At 33.7% G+C, this 21,871-nt stretch overlaps 5 protein-coding genes across 7 annotated transcripts; 2 read left to right on the top strand and 3 right to left on the bottom strand.

Moving 5' to 3' along the window:
- The first annotated feature begins 3,699 nt into the window (after positions 1–3,699).
- LOC149910520 (dnaJ homolog subfamily A member 2-like) lies at positions 3,700–5,667 on the top strand. Its single transcript, XM_090114741.1, has 2 exons — positions 3,700–3,866; positions 3,987–5,667. Exons 1-2 carry the CDS (start codon positions 3,798–3,800, stop codon positions 5,130–5,132), a joined length of 1,215 nt encoding a protein of 404 aa, XP_089970867.1. The 5' UTR covers positions 3,700–3,797; the 3' UTR covers positions 5,133–5,667.
- A 45-nt stretch (positions 5,668–5,712) lies between these two features.
- Positions 5,713–7,985, bottom strand: mTTF (mitochondrial transcription termination factor). The gene is made up of 6 exons (XM_090114751.1): positions 7,560–7,985; positions 7,299–7,477; positions 7,107–7,203; positions 6,555–6,708; positions 6,255–6,405; positions 5,713–6,088 (listed from the first exon to the last, which is right to left on the bottom strand). Exons 1-6 carry the CDS (start codon positions 7,735–7,737, stop codon positions 5,867–5,869), a joined length of 981 nt encoding a protein of 326 aa, XP_089970877.1. The 5' UTR covers positions 7,738–7,985; the 3' UTR covers positions 5,713–5,866.
- A 1,016-nt stretch (positions 7,986–9,001) lies between these two features.
- LOC149910518 (U2 small nuclear ribonucleoprotein auxiliary factor 35 kDa subunit-related protein 2-like) lies at positions 9,002–12,956 on the bottom strand. Its single transcript, XM_090114676.1, has 8 exons — positions 12,829–12,956; positions 12,685–12,758; positions 12,142–12,362; positions 11,699–11,962; positions 11,233–11,409; positions 9,843–10,008; positions 9,504–9,609; positions 9,002–9,225 (listed from the first exon to the last, which is right to left on the bottom strand). The coding sequence occupies exons 1-8, from the start codon at positions 12,852–12,854 to the stop codon at positions 9,057–9,059; spliced, it is 1,203 nt and encodes a 400-aa protein (XP_089970802.1). The 5' UTR covers positions 12,855–12,956; the 3' UTR covers positions 9,002–9,056.
- Positions 9,261–17,398, top strand: LOC149910517 (uncharacterized). Of its 2 annotated transcripts, XM_090114694.1 has the most exons (6): positions 9,261–9,287; positions 11,713–11,806; positions 14,378–14,476; positions 14,564–14,761; positions 14,941–15,065; positions 16,981–17,398. In XM_090114694.1, exons 2-6 carry the CDS (start codon positions 11,773–11,775, stop codon positions 17,119–17,121), a joined length of 597 nt encoding a protein of 198 aa, XP_089970820.1. In that variant the 5' UTR covers positions 9,261–9,287; positions 11,713–11,772; the 3' UTR covers positions 17,122–17,398. The 2 variants fall into 2 exon arrangements, with proteins under 2 accessions (XP_089970820.1, XP_089970813.1); XM_090114687.1 differs by lacking the exons at positions 9,261–9,287; positions 11,713–11,806 and having other exon boundaries at positions 14,078–14,476.
- Positions 17,399–17,447: 49 nt separating this feature from the next.
- On the bottom strand, positions 17,448–21,311 carry LOC149910516 (uncharacterized protein C18orf63-like). 2 transcript variants are annotated; one of them, XM_090114665.1, is made up of 8 exons: positions 21,101–21,311; positions 20,866–21,004; positions 19,898–20,075; positions 19,559–19,655; positions 19,368–19,464; positions 18,577–18,711; positions 18,176–18,268; positions 17,448–17,553 (listed from the first exon to the last, which is right to left on the bottom strand). In XM_090114665.1, exons 1-8 carry the CDS (start codon positions 21,235–21,237, stop codon positions 17,473–17,475), a joined length of 957 nt encoding a protein of 318 aa, XP_089970791.1. In that variant the 5' UTR covers positions 21,238–21,311; the 3' UTR covers positions 17,448–17,472. The 2 variants fall into 2 exon arrangements, with proteins under 2 accessions (XP_089970791.1, XP_089970797.1); XM_090114671.1 differs by lacking the exon at positions 18,577–18,711.
- Between the last annotated feature and the right edge of the window lie 560 nt (positions 21,312–21,871).

The following is a 21,871-nucleotide window of genomic DNA, read 5'->3' as shown; positions in this document are numbered from 1 at the left end:
ACTTGGCATTTGAATTATTATAATAAATAATTAAAAATATGTTTTGTGGTTTATCTTACCTTATCGTAACGCTCAATCTCTCCTCCACAGGTATAGATAGTCTTAAATTTGTATCCTCCTTCGCTATTCCTGGTCCAATTAATTTGACAAGTTGGTTGAAGCTAGTTATGCTCATTCGATAAAAGGCGAAAAATTTTTTCGGGTAATCGAGTAATTTGGAATGCATAGTGTAAAATTTTCCATTTAATAATCTATCACTAAAGATAGGATGCACCCAATACTCTCGAGCTCTCTTTTTAATTTTCCTCCTCCGGTGTATGAGAGCAATAATAACAATTCTATGCAATGTTTTATTAATTTTCATTGTGCGGTGCGACCACTCTTTTCAACGATTGGTTAGAAACTAGCAAATAGTCGGCAGACTGTTGGATAGTTTGCGCACTCATAACCGACTGAACTGTTTAGTTGAACCGGTGTGCGTACTAGCAGGCCAACCCGACTAAACTATCGGCCGATAAAAAGTCTGTGGTCTGCGGGGGCTTTAAGAGCCCGACCAAACTATCTGCCGATAAAAAGTCTGTGGTCTGCGGGGGCTCTAAAATGGCGTCGCTCAATTCTCAGTCGCTTATTTCGGAATTTTCGATCGTAAGTAATTAATCAGTACGCAGATATAAGCAAATGCGCACACTATGACGATTAGGTATCGGCCGATAAACAAGTTTGATGGGCTTCCCGATTCAATTCAAACTATACTGTCGGCAAACTATCGGCCGACTGTATAATCAGTATTGGCTCCCTACCACACGCGCAAACACGACGATTTTTTAGTCGGCCGACTAGGCCAATAGTTCAGTTCGCTCCGAGCTTTGACAGCGAATGGTCGGCCGCGCATGTTTTGTAAAATGGCGTCGCTCAATTCTCAGTCGCTTATTTCGGAATTTTCGATCGTAACTTTGATCGAGGAAGTCGAAAAACGCCCTCCACTTTATAAGAAAGACTTAAAAGAGTAGGTACTCTGTATTTGACAAGTTGGTTGAAGCTAGTTATGCTCATTCGATAAAAGGCGAAAATTTTTTCGGGTAATGGAGTAATTTGGAATGCATAGTGTAAAATTTTCCATTTTAATCTATCACTAAAGATAGGATGCACCCAATACTCTCGGGCTCTCTTTTTAATTTTCCTCCTCCGGTGTATGAGAGCAATAATAACAATTCTATACAATGTTTTATTAATTTTCATTGTGCGGTGTGACCACTCTTTTCAACAGTTGGTTAGAAACTAGCAAATAGTCGGCAGACTGTTGGATAGTTTGCGCACTCATAACCGACTGAACTGGAGCCCCCGCAGACCACAGACTTTTTATCGGCAGATAGTTTGGTCGGGCACTTAATCAGTACGCAGATGTAAGCAAATGCGCACACTATGACGATTAGGTATCGGCCGATAAACAAGTTTGATGGGCTTCCCGATTCAATTCAAACTATACTGTCGGCAAACTATCGGCCGACTGTATAATCAGTATTGGCTCCCTACCACACGCGCAAACACGACGATTTTTTAGTCGGCCGACTAGGCCAATAGTTCAGTTCGCTCCGAGCTTTGACAGCGAATGGTCAACCGCGCGTGTTTTGTAAAATGGCGTCGCTCAATTCTCAGTCGCTTATTTCGGAATTTTCGATCGTAACTTTGATCGAGGAAGTCGAAAAACGCCCTCCACTTTATAAGAAAGACTTAAAAGAGTAGGTACTCTGTATTTGACAAGTTGGTTGAAGCTAGTTATGCTCATTCGATAAAAGGCGAAAATTTTTTCGGGTAATGGAGTAATTTGGAATGCATAGTGTAAAATTTTCCATTTTAATCTATCACTAAAGATAGGATGCACCCAATACTCTCGGGCTCTCTTTTTAATTTTCCTCCTCCGGTGTATGAGAGCAATAATAACAATTCTATACAATGTTTTATTAATTTTCATTGTGCGGTGCGACCACTCTTTTCAACAGTTGGTTAGAAACTAGCAAATAGTCGGCAGACTGTTGGATAGTTTGCGCACTCATAACCGACTGAACTGTTTAGTTGGCTCGGTGTGCGTACTAGCAGGCCAACCCGACTAAACTATCGGCCGATAAAAAGTCTGTGGTCTGCGGGGGCTCGTTTATAATATCAAGGTACAAAGTGGTAGCCAACTGCACGCAACAGCAGCAGACGACACGTAGTCGCTTCATGTCTTCACGACACGTCGTTGCGTCCTATCGCTTCAGTCATGATTTTGAACCAGACTGCAAACGACAACAGCACATGGCACCCAGTTGGTTCAGTGTTCCGTGAAACAAGATATTTGTCGTGTTCGAGAATAGTGATCACATTTTTTTTACATCTCTTATTAGAAGAGGAAGAAGACGATGATGACTTGCTTTTATTATACAGAAAAAGACGAAAAACCACGTACGTCCTATGAATAAATGCAGAGCAACTTGCTTTTCTTATATATATTGTTAGAAATTACACGCGAAGGCCAGGTTAAAATATTAGTTTGAATGTAATAAGAATGTACTGCGAATTTACACAGCTACCTAATTGATGTAGGTAGTTGATAACAAATCGCAGCAAGTCAACGACTATTAGCAAAGTGAGGGTAGATGGTTTAAAATATAATATGTTGCTCTGAGCATGTGAGGGAACTTATTCAATACTGATCAAAAACCATATGAAAGAATTCAGAGTATTGTCGTTTAAATAAAAAACAGTTCCATATCATATTTTGCTCCGGCGCGGCGTCAACAGCACTCAAAGAGTACTACATATAATAATACAGCAGCACTACGTGGGCACTGGGCACTCCTGACTACCTATCGGGCGACATTGCCATTTGCCGTCTGCCGAGTGCCGCTCGATGACGCGTCGCCTTAGCGCGTCGCTATAGCTTCATGTCCACAGACTAATAATAATATACTACTTCATGTCGAATACAGATGCTCGCTCATGTACTCACTAAGTTATCACAAAAAAATCATATCAATAGGCCACGTTTCCAAGTACATACATATTTACATTAATTTGAATGTGAACCGTGCGTGCCTGAATTTTTGCCGACAGAAAGAAGAAAAAACAATTCGACAAAAGACATTCGATAAAAAGAAGAAAAAACAATTCAGCTTTATAATATTAGTAAGTATAGATAAATTGATGAAAACTACAATTTTATTTTATTCATATTGATATTTTAGTGTTTGGGCTACTTTAGGCTACACAACTGAAATTCGGCGATATTAGGCTACCTACTTCATGCATGAAAAACGGCGAAATGTCGCAACCGGTTCTGTGGCAGCATCTGCTGTACAGCAACTAGCAACTAGCAAGCCTATTCACGATCGAGCACGCACGATGCAGGACGGCTCTGACGTACGTCCGCGCTATTCACTGTCTATTCACTGTGTGGTGGGGGACGGGGGTGCTCGCTGGATGAAAAATTGGTCGTGCACGGTGCACAATGCACATCCAGCAACGAAATAATAATAATTATTGACGTACGTCAATACTATTCACTGTCGTTTTGCGTCGTGCATCGTGTATGACCTTGGCGAGACGTACAGCCAGATGGACCGTGAATAGAGCGCTTTTATAACTAGTTATCCAAAAATAATAGACTATTGCTTTAGTTTTAAATTATTTATCTATTGTAAAGCATCATCTATAGTTTGTACTTTATCTGTAGACTGTAGATTTCTTTATTCCTTCCTTTCGTATTTCATCAGCTGCATTAGAATTACTCCCTTTTACATTAAAGATTTATAGAGAACATGGCTGATAATAAATTATACGAAATATTAGGTGTTACGAGGAATTCAAGTGATGCGGAAATAAAACGAGTAAGTTTTGTACACTATCGATTAATTATGGGCATGTGGACGTAATAGTACATAGGTACTGATAATTTAGCATGCTTTGTGCCCCTGAAATATGTATTAATTTATTTTGTGTATTTTTAGAACTACCACAAGTTAGCTAAAGAATACCATCCTGACAAAAATCCTGCAGCTGGTGATAGATTTAAAGAAATTAGTTACGCGTATGAAGTTCTCTCTGATCCCAAAAAAAGGCAAACCTATGACAAGTATGGCTTGAAAGGACTACAGGAAGGTGGCCAAGGCGGTGGCTTCCCTCAAGATGATTTGTTTAGACAATTTTTTGGTGACATTTTTGGAATGGGTGGTGGTGGAAGGAGTCGTGGACGTGCTCGTGGTGAAGATACGGTTCATACATTAAAAGTATCCTTAGAAGATATGTACGTAGGGAAAACTGCAAAGTTGCAGTTGAGTAAAAATGTGATATGCGGACCCTGCAAAGGTGTTGGTGGAAAACCTGGATCTGTTGTATCATGTAGAGACTGTCACGGTCAGGGCATTAAAGTGTCTTATCAGCAGATTGCGCCCAATATGACACGCCAATTTCAAACACGCTGCCCTACTTGCCAAGGACAAGGTGAAACTATTAGTGAAAAAGATAAATGTCCTAAATGTAAAGGTAAGAAAGTATTAAATGAAACTAAAATATTAGAGGTGCATGTTGAAAAAGGAATGCGCGAAAATCAAAAAATTACATTCAGGGGTGAAGGTGATCAACAACCTGATACAGAACCAGGGGATGTTATTATTGTACTTCAACAAAAACCACATGATGTGTTCCAAAGAAGCGGTGATGATCTCATCATAAATCATGACATTTCTTTAACAGAAGCTCTTTGTGGATTTCAATTTGTTGTTAAGCATTTGGATGGACGTGATCTGCTGATTAAACATGCTGCAGGGGAAGTGATTAAACCAGGAGACTTAAAAGGAATACAAGGAGAAGGAATGCCCCAATTCAAGAATCCATTTGAGAAGGGAAATTTGTATGTAAAGTTTGATGTCACATTCCCAGAAAACCACTTTGCTACTGAGGAGCAGTTAAAGCAAATAGAGACTGTATTACCACCTCGTGCTGCCTTTGTTATGCCTACAGGAGAAGATGTTGAAGAAGTAAATCTGATGGACTACACTCCCAGTGAGAGGAGTCGTGGTAGAGAAGAAGCTTACGCTAGTGATGACGAGGATCAAATGCATGCAGGGCCGGGAGTTCAGTGTGCTCATCAGTAGTTTAAATTGACTTAGCATGATAGGAAACTGATTTTGACTCAGACCTCACATTATGTGTAATTTTAACATAACCTTAGGTAGTTAATATTTACATGTGACACTACACAAAATTAATATTTGCTTCATTCATTTTATTTTCAAGCTAATGCCTTAAAATAGTATTTAATGTACTGGAATGGTACTTAGTTTAAAAGTAACAAATTAAATACCTGTTGTATATGTTCATTGTTCAGTGTATTTTAATAAAACCATGGTAGTGTCATTTATGTAATTCATTCCATTCATACATTGCACATTTAATGCATCAACAATTAATGGTTTTTATTGTGATCTTGTTATAATTTATAGTAAATAAAATTGTCATGTTTTTATTTCAATTAAATATTATTTTCGTTTTAAAAATTGGTAATTAAAGGAAAGGATTTAGGGATGAAGTACATTAACAAAATTTGTAATATTATGTGTACCTTTTATAATTTTGTCATTATAATATAGGAGTGTATCAATTATTCAGAAAATAAAGATGTGATAAGCACTTATCTAATTTTAATCTTAATTTTAATGAAAAAATCATTTATTGATTAATATTTTTATAAATTTTTTCCTTGAGATAACAATAACAATACTACTTTCAAGTTCAAAACATAAATATGTAACTGAAATATAAAACAAATAGAAAATAATTTGAGATACACCTGTTTTATGTTTAATCATTTCAAACTAAGAGAAGTGTTTCATTTTTCCCGTGATGCAGATTGTAAACTTTCATAATATTTTTTGAATCCTTTTCTACTCCTGCAGAGAATATTCAAATTTATTTCTTTAAGACCCAAACTCCTTAGTTTTTCTAACCTTTCTTGTACCGTTTTTTGTGAAGCTGCTAATACTCTTGGTTTACTGATAATATCTTCAGTAGTAAATCCTTCACTGAAGAGAAAATCGAAAAAATTCTTTACCTGTTAAACAAATATAGAATTAACATAAACTGTACCCATATTATTATCATCAGTATAAAGTCTTAAAATAAGCCAGAATATCATAAAAGTTATCTTTTAAATGCAAATATTGCACAGTTAATTAAAAAAAATAGCAAGCATTACTCAGCATTTATGAAAAAAATACCTTGCTAACTCTAATTCGTTCTAAAGCAGGAGCTCTGACATACATTTCCTCAACAACATCTAAATTTGTGTTTAATCTATTAGCTATGTACACTTTTATTGATTTATCATTTCCTAAAATTGATTTTGTTTCTTGATATATTTCGACATACCTGAAAATTGAGAAATTTGATATAATATTTATGTACACTATTTATTGTGATTTTATGCTGTTATTACTGAAGGATGACATTTAAATTAAATCAATAAATGAAATGTTCTGCAGCTCACACGGTGAATGGTGATGATAGCGAACATTTACCTATTTAGAATATCCTCTGAGCACCTTACCATCCATGGATACACTGGATCTATACCCATGTCTTTTATCTTCTGTAACCTTTCTGCTATAGTTTTATGATGATATTTTAAAACCCATAAATCTCTCATAATTCGGTCAGGAGAAACGCCCATGTCTGTCAATATAACTGATTAAGTGTAATCAAATCTTTCTCTTGTGTGGTTTGTAAGGACGTATTCAGAAAGAAAGCTGGAAAATTATAAGCGCTCACCGGGGCTTTTCAGCGGTGGTAACCTGCGCAGGAAAATACATGAACACGCGCCGATAAGCGCTGATTGGCGGCGACAAGTTTCAACAAGCGCTGGTCAGTGCTGGGCCCTGCCATATAAAATTTGTTTTGGTCTGCTTCAACCTGCTTCCTTTGTGTAGAACAAACCAGCGCTTACATGTTTCCAGCTTTCTTTGTGAATATGCCCTATGAGATATATTTTATTTCTCTTAAACAAGAATCACAGTTTAGATAAAGAAAACTCAACATTAAATATTTTTATACATATGTAACCTACCTCTTACCTAACAAAACTTTTAATGAGCTTTGTATCCATTCAAATGATAAGGTATAAATAAAACTTCTCTTTGCTATGCGTTCACTCAACATTGCAGGGGGGCACTGAAACATTACAACACACACTTTATAAGATATTTTATTAAAAAATTCGACAACACAATTGTTAAATTAGGTAATAAAAATATTATACTGCAAACCTTTATTTGTGAAGAGATATAGTACAGTCTATTTCGGCAATATCCATTTTTTTCATCTCTCTTAGTGGTTTTATAAATAGTAGACAATGTTTTAATCGGTAATTTATAAAATGGTTCTGCATGTTTTTCTGACTGTAAGTTCAGCTTTGATATGAGTTTTGTTTTCTCAGAAATAAAGTCTAAAAAAAATATCACAATTTAATATTAAGACTATAATTGACTTCGAGTAACATACTTGAGTATATTTAGTTTTAAATTTACCTGCTTTGGTATGTTCACTCAACGTATCAGTAGTTTTAGATGTTATTAGACTTCTTTGTAAAACTTTTAATAGATCACATTGCTGAGTATTAACTTTTATTCTATAAGGAACTAATGTGCTATGTAGTTGAAATAGAGATTGCTTAAAAAACAATATAACAGGAGATTTAAGCATCATTAATGCAGTTTGTATTAATTTGAATTTAAAATATGAAATTTATGTATCCAGAGTCCCAGTCATCCTTTAGGCCATATAGGCTTAAAATCTTGTGTAAATACATCAACAATCGAGGACCATAAAATGTATATATTTAGGGTAAGTAGTAATTAGTATTTAAGCAATATTTTTATAAGTTATCGTTTAAATTTAAAATTTTTGAAATCAAAAATTCACAGCAATAACCAAAAATATTTTTGACATTGACAATTGACATTAATTTATTGTATGACAATTGACAGAGAGCAAGAAATGATCTAACACAGAGCAATTATTAATAAGTAATCTAGTTAATAGTAGATTGTGCGGAAGGTGCGGACATATGGTATAATAAACATTAAACCCCGGCTACACTGTATACATCTGTATTACATTACGCGCAGTTTGTACATGGGATAGCTCAAGTTATGTTGATTTGATTTTAAAAAGTAGGTCTATTTTATTTTGAAAGCATCTATAATTTATATTTCCACATAATATTAAACATAAACGTAATAATGATTACTAGATGTATTGAACCAAATCCACCCGCACGTGACCCGCACTGACTCGTTTTTGATAAAAATCTAAAAATGATATTATTTATTAAACGTAAGTACATACACGTCAATGTAGCTGCCGAGCGACTGAGCTTACATATTAAATTATATTATGGAGACCTTAATGGAGACACTAATCGCGTACCGATCATGGTACGATATCCGCTTTTCGATATGTATTACTAGTCTGTGGTATTACTTTAGGGCGTATTCAGAAAGAAAGCTTGAAACTTATAAGCGCTTATCGGCGCTTGTCAACGCTGGTTCGTTCTACACAAAGGAAGCAGGTTGAAGCAGACCGAAATAAATTTTATATGGCAACGCCCAGCGCTGACCAGCGCTTGTTGAAGCTTGTCGGAACTTATCGGCGCCGATCAGCGCTTATCGGCGCGTATTCATATATTTTCCTGCGCGGGCTACCAGCACTGACAAGCGCCGATAAGCGCTTCACGCTGATCCATTGCAGGCCACCATTGGCTTGCCAGGCAGCAATGAGACATGGGCCATTGTTTGAAATGGATCGTGGCCTCCAGTTGTGCATTGTAAAGCGTGGCCATCACAGGCCATTGTGTACTGGGGGCTTTAGATTGGCAACATCATTGTGTGAGTGTAGTCAGTAGTGTGACTAGCCTTTGTAAATCGTAATAAGTATAGGAATTAGGATACACGAATGGCATGATATGAATGGAAGAATACAATTATTAGGTTTAGCTTTATATTATTTTAAAATCATAAAATAGTCTATTGATTCTTTTCAGATCGCCTTCTACTGGACGATCGGCGTCGTCTTCTTCCTTCGCTATCTTTACGTCGGCCTTCTCGCTCTCTCGATTTTGAGCGTCTTCTTCTACGAGGTTCTCTTTCCGGTGATTCTGACCATCGCCATGAACGCGTTGGTGATGTCCTCCTCCTAAAAATATGGAAGAAATAATTAAATTAAACAGTATTTAATTACTAGGAAATAAAGAAAAGGTAGGTATATGTATGTGGTATTGATTTTTAAAAATATGCCGTAAGTCAACGACGCGACGGGTGGTTATTCTCTGATTGGTTATTCCTAATAGCTAATTGATAAAAAAGCTTTTTAATTTTTTTTTTCTTTATAATTACTTACAAGTACTTAGTTTGTGTAAAATAGTAACGCAACTACTTAAAATCGATCAATTATTATTTATTAAAAACAGGTACCTTTCTGGATAACATTCTATTTCATTATATAATCCCCCTGGATTTGTAAAAACATGTAAAAAGTTGCAGGAATTTCCTTTAGGGCATCGATTTCTAAGTTCAAGTCCTGGAAAAAAGTTCAATTAATATGGTTGATTGGTACATAAAATATACAAACAGTACCAGCAAACCTACATTTACTAAAAAAAAACTTGTGAAGCCATTACCCTGACTGATTATTATTATAGTAAACTAGATAAATACTTAAAACCGTAATTTTAATTTTATAAACACGCCAATAAATAAAAAGTATAACACAGAATTAAATGAAAAATATAGATTTAAGATCATCAAAATTACCACAAATTGCTCTTTTCCATGAATAAATATTACAAAACTGCAATGATATTTGTTTTCCTCCATACCATCGAGCGTGTAAAGCACGGTAGGCTTGTACCGCACTTCTTATATCAGCATATTCTATGTATGTATTTCCTCTGAGATGCCTTTCATAATTATTACACACCTATAAAAGATTTAATTACTTTATAAACACATAACTTAAAATCTTATACCTCAAAGAAAAAAATGGATACTTAGTCATATAAGATCACTTTGTTGTCTGTTTGTCTGTGTGTCAGTTGAAATTCATATGAAATAGTCAGATTTACTATATCTTGGAGCTGTGAAAAAGTCAAATCTAAGCAAACATAATAAAAAAAAAGGTTCTTGTATGCTGCAATTTTTTGCAAGGGAGTCAAAACTCAAAACCTACCTACTTCCTGTGAACATAGAATTTAAAGTTTAGTACGAAACAACGTCTTTTAGCACAAAAAATTGCGAGAAGCATAGTTTTTAGATAAATCATATAAATAACCAAAGGGTTGTTTGCAGCCTTCGGTGCAAGAGACTGGCACATAGCCCGAATTTTTGCTTTTTCTCGATATTTTGAATACAAGGGTGACCCGCCCACGTGGTCGGTTCAGTGTACGATGCTCAATGGAACTTTTGGATTTGCATACGCATTACGAAAAAAATACGTAAACAATAATCCATATACCACCTTTAGAGCTGAGTGGGAGAGTATTTGAAGTATGATGAATCAATGATGGCATTCCAAATTTGTTTTTATAGAAAAGGATATAAAAATAAAAATAAAATATACAAACCTTTGCATGGCTTTTAAAGCAGACAGATTATCGAGATTATCTGAGAATTTAATGTAAAGGTAAATTATGTAATAAAATATATAACAAAGATAATTCAAAGCAGCCTATTTTTTTATTGTATTACTAGCGGTCCGCCCCGGCTTCGCTCGTGGTACATGTTTACGTTTTCTCTACATAAGAACCATCCTCGTACTTCAAGGAATATAATAAAAAAAGAATTATCGAAATCGGTTCAGCCGTTCTCGAGTTTTGCGCTTACCAACACATTTTGCGATTCATTTTTATATATAAGAATAAGTTGATCACTTTTGATTTTTGGACGTTGTTATCTTGATGGTTTCCACATGTTTTTTTTACAAATTGGAGCAGTGGTGATGTGGATAACGTTGAGATAAATTGAAAAGTTAATTAAATTAACTATTGGATACTCATTCAATCTTGAAATCCGGATCCTGGTCCAACTCCCATGTCCTCAGAATTGAGTCATCACTTCTTTTATTACTACTATTGTCAAAAACAATGTTGTATATTAAAGGATACATAAATACCAAAGAATATTTCGCAGTCTGCCATCAGCTTACCTTAAATTGAATAACTTCACCATACTTTTGAAATTCTGGTAGAACATCATAAAAGAATTCCTCATAATGCTTATTTGTTTCACAATCTTCATATTCTAACATTATATCGGAATCCTTTTCATTTACAATAGCATTTTCTAAGCCAAAATGTACATAAAAGTTAGTGGCCAATAAAGTCTGAAATAGAAAAATGTACAAATGTAAATGAATATTAATAATTAATGCATTAAAATATTGCCTCCCTTTCACTGTATATTGAATTAATGCATTATAATATACAGTGAAAGGGATGAGTGAAAAAATCAACAAAACTTGATCACACAACATCTGAAATATCATCAAACATACTTCTAGAACTTAATTATGCAAGTAATTTTTTATGCACATAAAATAAGTTCAGTTCTCCTAGCCAATTCAAATATCTGCTTATACACTCTCTAAAACATGGGCACTGAAAATTACTCACCTTGCTAATTCCAGGATACTGATGATTTCTTGAACACTCATCACTAAAACGACAACAACCAGTCTTGAAGAAAAATGGACATATTTCCAAATTGGGTCGACTTTCACGGTAAATTAACAGTTCTACTGGAGGTCTAGAAGAATCTCCTGATAAAAACTTCTCTAAACTATTTATGAACTTCTCTTGTTTGATCCTGTTTTTCTCTTCAATTTCCTTTAATTTTTCCTCTTCTTTGGCTTTGCGTTGCTTTTCCAACTCCAATTCCTGTTTTATTTAATGAATCACATCAGTTATAATGTTATTAACATTTTAAATAATTCATTATATCTATCATTACAAATAGAAATAAGGTCTAGTATATGATTGCAAGTAAAAAATCATAGGTACTATGTACCTATGATTTTTTACTTGCAATCATTATGAAATTTATGACACAAACTTACTTGTTGCAACTTAATTTCCATTTCTATTTGTTTTCTCTCTTGCATTTCTTTTTCCAATGCAATGCGATTGTATTTTTCTATAGCTATTTCTTCCGCTTTGAGCCACTTTTCATTTTCTATCTTATTTCTTAATTCTATTTGTTGCAGTTCAAACTTTTCTAGTAATTCCTGCTCAAACATCCACTCTTCATATTCATCTGATGTAAGATTAAGATTTTGATCTAAAATAATAATAAGTGAGTTTACTATTGCAAAATATACATCTATACTAATATTATAAAGAGGAAAGGTTTGTATGTATGTATGTATGTATGTATGTATGTATGGTTTTCACGCATAAACTACTGGACCGATTTTGATGAAATTTGGCACAGATAATCTTTAGACCCTGAGAAAGAACATAGGCTACCTTTTATTGCGAAATATGTACCACGGGCGAAGCCGGGGCGGACCGCTAGTATGTTATATTTTTAAATAAAAAATTAGTGATAAAATTTTCCGCTACAAAGGCTTTGTGATCCTAGCGTAGTTGTAAATAGGTACCTCTATCTTTGGCTATTTTAGTGCGAATTCTTCGTCTCCTCTCACGTTTGGCAATTTTTCTCCATTCTTTATGTCTAGAGGCACAATATGATTAATAAAAAAATATTATTATATATTTTATTTATGGTTTCTACATTCTCTTACCTCCCCATGTTTATTTTGTTTTCCATAAATTGTAATTACAACATTTATATTAGATTAAAAATAAAATAATCTCGTAAAACATAATTTTCAAATTGTTTGTTTTGATAAAGTCAATTGTCAATCGGTCCGCTGTCAGCAAATGGCAATCGGCATTCGGCAGTAATGACCTCTAATGACAGTCTTGAGTCTTGCCCACAGAGCATAGTACTGTATATATAAGAACCACAGAGTATTCTTTTCAAATACCTATGTCTTGCCAACTTTTCAAATATGTCAGTATAAACAAGGCATAAACCTGCATAACTACCTAGATATTATTATGCGAAACTTCTTTAGGCGCATTGAGAGTAAAATTTCATGGTCGCGTCATGGCAATACCGTCACGTCATGGAGTTAGGCGACGATTTTGGTAACTTTGAATCTCGCCAAAGAAGTTTCACTTCTGACACGTGTGCTCGGCACACACGCTCTTTTTTGAAATACTCTTTCTCGATAATTGAGTATTTGAATAATAAAAAAATATTGATTTTTTTAATGTATTTTTAAACTTTATTATTAATAATATTGATATTTAATGCAAAAAACTCCAAAAAAATATTTTTCAATTAATTATAAGCAATTAAAAATTGATGAAATTTAAATTAAAGTCACGTGACTATAAACGCGCCATGACTGGTCACGATAGATTTGACGTCAAAATGTTATAGTTGTATACGTTTTTCTATCAACTGCAATGAGTGAAAACTAACATTATGACGTCACACGCGTTCGGGTGACGCTTCGGGAGTGGTCAGTGTGTTTTCGGTACTGGATTCAAAGACTAATTTTTATTTTGAAATAACTTTTGAATTATTGCAAAAAAAAAATTAAAAAAACATTTTTGTTATAAAACTAATATATAATCTTTCCATTTAGCTCAAAAAAAATTTTATTCAAATACTCAATTCTACTGGACGAATTTGGATTAAACTTTACAGTAACTTAGATTATATTATATACTTCAGATTATCCCTTGAGGTTGAGAAAAGATTTGATTTTGCCGATGGATCCGTCCGAGAGTGAAACCGCGCGACATAGCGTTATTATATTGCAGTCGTACAATCCTACCCATGTTACTTGTTCTGTGGTATCTTAATTTACCGTAGGATTGATTAATTGTTCCCAAATTGTTCCCGTAGATTGTAGGTAAACAAACAAATTAAAGTAGGTACTTATATAATAATTGTGCATAACAACAGGATGAGTTTCCGGGATCCAAAACCAAAAATTTAAAGAAAGTGAATAGATAACCTAATCACTATCTTTAAATTTTTGGTATATATTTTTTAACCGACTTCATTATCTGTAAACAAATGGTACGGATGAGGGTATTTTCATAATTATGAAATCTTCTTATTTAGTGTTGAGTGGACGTTCATTTCTTTCCATTTATAAAACATTGTAATAAAAATGGAAAGGAATAGAGACAAACTAAGAAATGCAATTCTGAGTAACAATGATAGAGAAGTCTTTGACCTTTTACGTAATAATTTAGATCCTAATTTTGAAGGTGGATGGCCCATTCGATTAGCTGCTCGGCTTGGATTTTATTCTTTAGTTAAATCATTTGTAAGATATGGCGCCAATCCACACCTACTTAGTGAATCTGGTGTGTATATAACGTTTTTTTTTATTTCTAACCTAAGGAAAAAAATTACAGAATTTTTATTACTTCAACTACTTATTTACGTTATAGGTGCCTCAACTTTACAACTTGCGGTATATTCTGCTAAGCATTGGGATATGGATAAATGGAACTTTTTATTATCATGTTGCGACTCATCCCAGTTAGCTGATGGAGCCGCAGTTGCGATTATTTTTGGTAATATCGAAGCTTTAAGAAAGATAATTGGAACAGGTCGTTGCAATACAAACGTACCAACATCTTTAACAGGTTATATAAAGTTTCTTTTTTGAGTATTTTTAGAGAATTTTGGTTCCTATTTGAATTTTCAAAACTATAAATTAGTCGGTTTTTGTTAAATTATTTTTTAATTTTAACACCAAAAAATTCCCATCAGAGATCAATAATATTGGTTAGGTATATAGTTTAAAGTACTTTTTTCACCTCAGGAAAAACACTGGAAGATCTAGGAAAAGGTTACAAATTACAGTATTTACTGGATACAACAACAAGGCATCACACACTACAAGTACCAGCGACACCATCTCCAAGAATGTCTAGACAACACAGATCGGTAACTACAAAAATATTTTTTTCATCTACTTAGTTAATTATGTACAATATTTTTTACTATACATCTTCTTATATATATAAAAATGAATCGCAAAATGTGTTGGTAAGCGCATAACTCGAGAACGGCTGAACCGATTTCGATAATTCTTTTTTTATTATATTCCTTGAAGTACGAGGATGGTTTTTATGTAGAGAAAACTTAAATATGTACCACGGGCGAAGCCGGGGCGGACTGCTAGTATATAATATAATAAACACGAGCGCGTTTGTGAGAACGTAAATATGTAATGTATTACTCTTTCACATGAAATCTACTTCATGGATTATGTTGACATTCGGCACTATCTACCAAAAAAAACACTATAGTGCATTCGGGGATTTCCGGATGTCGGGTAATTTGAAAGGCAAAATTGTTCATACCACTGAGCATCGTTTTATTCGTTATTCGTTATATATCGTTTTATTTACCATGAATATCGTTAAAGTATCGCCACACCCCGGACACTCCATACAAAATGATCGTTTTGACAGTCACACTGTAGAGACTGCAAATGTGTGTGTTAACGCTTTATGGTTGGCACATTTGTGACTAGCATAAAAAAAAATTCGCGTTTTTCTGATGAAATACATCCGTAAACAGCACAATATCTAACCATTTTCTACGAAAAACGATAATCAGAAATCCAAAATAATAAAATTACTTTAAGTCAATTTGATTAATGTTGTCAATCTTCCTTGCGTATCGTCCTTGCAGAAAAATATGGCCCATTTTATGTCTGATCGCGCGGGGGTGAGGTAAGTTTAATTTTGGCGGGAGGCGGAGAGTGTCCGTTCTGTAGCGTTTAGCTACTATTAGAGCGTATACGCACTATGCGGGTAGCCGCATTGCGGGTAGCCGTCCGGCTGACCGCAAGCACAATTATGTACGTAATATTCATTTCTATGCGCACTGCGATGCGGCTACCCGCAAACCGCTCCGGTTGCTCGGAGAGCTACGTCACGAGTGACGGACAGCCGGACGGTTGCTATATGCACTGTGCGGTTCAGTCTGCGGCTGCCCGCAATTAAGTGAGTGTGTGCACGTGGTTGCAAAATGCTTGCTCTCATCTCGTGTTTGCAAATAAGGATGCACCCAGTACTTCTTTCTTTGCTTTTCTTCTTTACGTAACGTGTGTAAATGTAGTAAATAGCTGCAACTTCTTCCATTTTCATCTTTGAAATGGATTGACATGACCGCAAATCGCAACGGTTCTTCAACCGCACTATGCGGGTAGCCGCATTGCGGGTAGCCGTCCGGCTGGCCGCATTCGCAACCGCATCCTGCGGTCAGCCGGACGGCTACCCGCAATGCGGCTACCCGCATAGTGCGTATGAACCCTTATGTATTCTGTGGTATCGCATGAAAATAAACGAGTTTTATAATAATAGCGTTTATATATCTGTCAATGATTATTTACGTATTAATTTGACGTTATAGGATTTACCCCCGGGTCATTCGGATTACCCTAATGCACCAGCTATACCTATAAAGAAATGCGCCCGTAGCACAGCTAGAGTAGAATAATATATCGATTACTACACACATGAAAAAAACTAGGGTATATATAGATATTTTTTTTTATATTTTAGATGATACATAATATATATCATCTAAAATATAAAAAAAAATATGAATCGTTTTGTAAAATATTAGTTCAATATTATGTATAACTAGTTCAATATATCCTTCCAAAAATATTGGTCCTTTTTTATTTTGATTACAAATGTTATTTCTCTGTGGCAACCTTGGTGAGAGAAATAACAGGCAACTTAGACAGGATCTTCATTTCTTGATGCCGTTATTTTTAGGGGTATTTACTTAAAATAAGATAAATTTACTTGAAAATGTTATACCTGAGATAAGGGTCGTGTTTCAGGATTTGCGACGAACGCCCGTGACGCATCACCGGAATTTATCGCCGTCTGTTGCAAGTTTTTTTAACCTTGCAGCAGCGCAAACATCTCTAACACCTCCGCGTTCCCCCCTGGGACCTATGTTTTCACCAACGGCACAATAGTTATGGTGGACATTTATTAATTTACACATTTTAAGAGTTCCTGAATTATTAAAATATAGTTATAAAATTTGACGACTTCACATGAAAGATTAATTTAATTTAAAGTTTATTTTGTCAATCGATTAAATAATTGTTATTTTATAAGGTTTGTAAATATTATGGACATTATTTTAACATTGGAAACTGTATCAGTTATGAATACTAACGGTACTACAAGAATAATAATTAATGACGATGTTATGAACCAATTTTTTTCTCATTTTATCATCAATGTAACTGTTCTATGTAAAATAAAGAGAGAAATAAAATATCTAAGCAATACAAGTAACGTTTTATTTGTGAAAAATAAATTTACATTTTATTGGTTTTTTGCTGTGTTGGTGTGCATAAACTCACTGCTTGAGTTTCCATGAACTGCATTTCAACGTTTCCCTTAAAAAAATAATTTATTATGTCCTTTTGATATTGTGCTCATAAATAGGTAGTTACCTAGTTCAATATAAGATATTATTATACATTTTTTTATGTAAACATTTTTTTTCATTAAATTAATAAAATATACATACATACTAAATATGCTGTGAAGTGCAAGAATTAAGTTTATTTGCATAAAAAAATGTAACTCAATATATCTCAATGATGCAATTTAAATAATTGTGTAGTACGTTTTAAAGTATCTAATAATATAACTAATCTAATAAAACTTTTATTAGATTAGTTATATTATTAGATACTTAGGGTATATAAAAAATAAATAAATAAAATAAAAAACACTTTATTGTACAATGCACAGATATACAATACAATAATATACAAAAAGAATCTTCACTGTACAAATTGGCGGCCTTATCGCTTTGAAGCGATTTCTTCCAGGCAACCTTGGGATATAGGAAAATGAAAAGATTGAAAAAGGTAGATAGTGCATATACGAGGAGTGAATACAAATAAATATAATAGATATGAGTAAGTTATAAAATTACATATAACATAAGAAAGAAAGAAAAACGTGCAGAAGAGGATATATAAAAATATGAGGATAGAGAAGACTACTTACTTCATCCTCGTTGTTTATAAAATTAATAGAAGTTCCCAGTATATACTGCATTTTGGTTTTCAAACAATTTACAAATTGCGCAAGTATAGATCTCTGAAATTAATAGGAAAATAATCGTGAGTTGGTAGGCGTACCTACACGTTCATTATAATTATTGTGTAGGTACTAAAGCAGTTTCACAAAGTATTTATTAACCTTTTTTAAATCGATAGAACGAATAATTTTTAAACACTTAACAAGTATTAATTATCGGAGATTTTTTTATATGCCCACTGCATGCATATATTTATCTATATTCTATATATTGGTCATAATATTTTTGGGAATATCTGGTGAACTAATTTAAAATAGGTAGGTAGATATTTATTTTTTCTATATGTGTAATGTGTATATCTACTCACTTCAGAAGACTTAGGCACAGGTGTGATAATAGGAAAAGCTCTAACAAGACAAACATCGGGGTAAGTTAAAGGGTCGCCTCGCCAGAAGCGAACAGAATAACATGGCCGTTCTTCTTCAGGTAAACGATATCCATGCTGATTAAAACAAAATTCATGTCAATTTTATAGATAATGGTCCGGGAGCCAGCAGCAGATTTTATGACCAAGTTCCTCTCAAGCGGTAATTAGTAAAATGCATCAAAGTATAGTATTATGAAGCCTCGTGAACGTCAGCTGGAGCTCGGTTGGGGGGAAGAGCGGTTGTAGCCTCCCGTATCAGCTGACGGTTTTTCCACCAACATACAGCCAGCTGACATATATATTTATCCACAGTTACATATAAGCTATCATCAGGTAAATTTTTGTTTGAGAGGAAATAACGGAAAATAAATTTTTCTTTAAATTTAACTTTCATGTTCGAGACACCAGCTGACGTATAATACACCATGTTGTAACCAGCTGACTATTTTTTTTCGTTGAGATATTGGGTTAGCTACAATTTGACAAATTTTTAGCTGAGAGGAAATGAATGAATGAATGTATTTTTTTTCCTATGTGCGTGGGAGGCTACAACTGCTCACCCCCCCAACCGAGCGCCAGCTGACGTTCACGAGGCTTTATAATACTATACTCTCATGCGTCTGACGAATTATCTCTTGAGAGGAAATAATGAACCAAATTTGCACCTGGCTCCCTAACCATAATATTTTGGATTATTCAATGAAATATGATAGAATAGGTGTTTTACATACTATATTTTTCCAATGTCGACGTAAATCCTTATAGCTTTTGAAGTCTCCAATTTTTGGAACATTTTCATAGTACTCCTCCACAATGGCTTTATTTAAACTATAATCGAGGTATAAAATATTTATAAAAATAAAATCCATTCTTCTTAATAAACATTGAATTGTGTAGGTAATAAAGATTAGGTATGTTTTACCTGGGTAGAACGCGAATCCATTCCCCGGGAAAGAATTTTTCCTTCGATCGCATGAGGTTTATTTTCACTGGTTTAAGCTCTAAATTTAAGACATTTGCTAAAAAAAATATTAAGGATATCTAAGATATGTGTGTGTATAACAGTGAAGGTGAAAAAAATGTGGTTGCATGTTATCAATTCGAATATTTAAAAATAAGAAAAGACCCTATTAAATCTAAGAGGAAAGCTGGTTACACTCTTACAACTTACCTGCCTAGAGACAAAGATATTATACGTCATTGCCTAGATTTATCCTACCTATTGAATTTATGTAATTTGGTTAATTTGTTAGTTCCTTACCATTAATAGTCAGAATGCACTTTATTCCCTCTTGTGGACCGGATGTAGTTAAAAAACTTCTGTTATTTATAAAATAATTATAGCCTAACATATTCCAGAGAGGCGCAATTTTTGCTCCCATCGTGTAATAGAAACAAGTCTTATATATTTCATCGTCTACGTTACGAATATCACCTTCCTATGAAAACAAGTTTACGTAGCACTGAGAACATAGCCAAACTAATTGTTATACATTCACTCATAAAAAGTATTAATAATATTAGAAGTTCAGAAATTAATAATTATTATTTATTATGAATCATTAGCAAAAAAAATAATTTGGAAAATCCAAAAGTGCACGCCTCATAATTTTTTTTTTAATAAATATTTATTAATTATTATTTTTGTTTATTTAATAACAATTAAACCACATCGAATCAGACCCTGAAAAATGAAAGGGTTCTATTCCTGAGCATACTCAAGCGTAAGAGAAAAAAAAAGACTCGATTAGTAAAGTATTTCGGTCGCTATCGTGTTAACAAGAAAAAGGATCCGCACATACAGACACACGGACGTCCAAGACAGAACTTTTTTAAACTGTTTTTTAACTAGTTTAAATAACAAAAATGACATCAAAAATATCATGAACGTTAAAAATAGTGTTTTTTCTTAATATGTGTGTGTATGTATTATCTTACAAGTGCAATGTATGATACATAAAGACATTTTAAGTTTGAAAAATCAGATGTTTTGCGCGAAGTGACAGTAGTACCCACCTCAACGCTTCGCAGAGGCGTGCAATAGATTTTTTGTGATTTACATATCTGCTTCAATCGTTATTTTTTAAATATTGAATTATTGAGTACATAAGTACATAGTTCTGTAATGAACATATTAAAGTACCTACTTGAAATGGTTGTTTTAAATATATTTATTTTACACGATGATGTAAATATTTGAAGCAAAAAAAAAAAATAATAGAAACCTACCTGAACTAAAGAAAATCTTAAAAATAAGGAATTTAAAAGATCATAGTCTTCGCCGCGACGAGGAAATATAATATGAACTTTTTTAATATCACTTTTATCAGGACTTGCTATAACAGATGAGTGAGAAAATATAATCATTCTGAAAGCGAAAGACAACATTGATGATAAAGCAGTTTTTGGACAAAATATCATTATTCTTAGTCAGTTATTTATACAATTAATTAAAAATAATTACCTGCATTTTAAAATTTTCCAGTGAAAATCTGATGGTGCTGAACGATCGTGTTTGTCTTTAATATTTGCAGTTGCTGTCACATAACCCAAACTTTTATAGTTTGAATTCAATATACGAATGTTGTAATATTTATCCATTTTATGACTTATAAAACTTAAAAATATATGTATAAAAGCTTTTATTTAGGTATAGGTTTTTGGCGCACAAACAATCTTCGGTAGGTACCTATATGATTAAATTACGCGCCAAAAAACCATATTATGGTGTGTCTACACCGAATTTCATTAAGAATTATTGGTTCAGACCACAGGTTCAGACAAAAGCTTACCAATATAATGACAATATTTAGATATTGAATAGCTGTTTTTTTATAACACAGAAAATTATTGTACAAAAGACTAGCCGAGTAAAATAATTATGAGTTCAATAGACGCCAGTTGTTTACTTTGTGTAAATGACAGTGTAAATATATAAAAAAGTCATATTTTGGAATAAACATTGTTCTATATGGGAAAATAAAATAATTGAGTTTTCAGTTCACCTAAGATTTTTCTTCATCTTTGTATTTCTGGACTGTCTAAAGAACTTGGCACACATTTTTTCGGCAGTCGCGAGTGAACTTGGCTCCCATTTTTACATTTATGTTTTGGTGGGATACATTGAGATACAATAAATGCTACCTATTACTACGTGGAAAATAATAATTTTACACATTTAGAAAAGAATGTACTGTACTGTGGATATTATTTGAAAAAAAGGTTAAATCATAAA

This window comes from Colias eurytheme, chromosome 2 (assembly GCF_061535395.1).
Source record: "Colias eurytheme isolate Ceu_HAF_F1 chromosome 2, ilColEury1 Martin Lab GWU primary, whole genome shotgun sequence".
Lineage (NCBI taxonomy): Eukaryota > Metazoa > Arthropoda > Insecta > Lepidoptera > Pieridae > Colias > Colias eurytheme.
The sequence above is the reverse complement of the archived record's forward strand: the minus strand, read 5'-3'. Positions and strand labels throughout refer to the sequence as shown.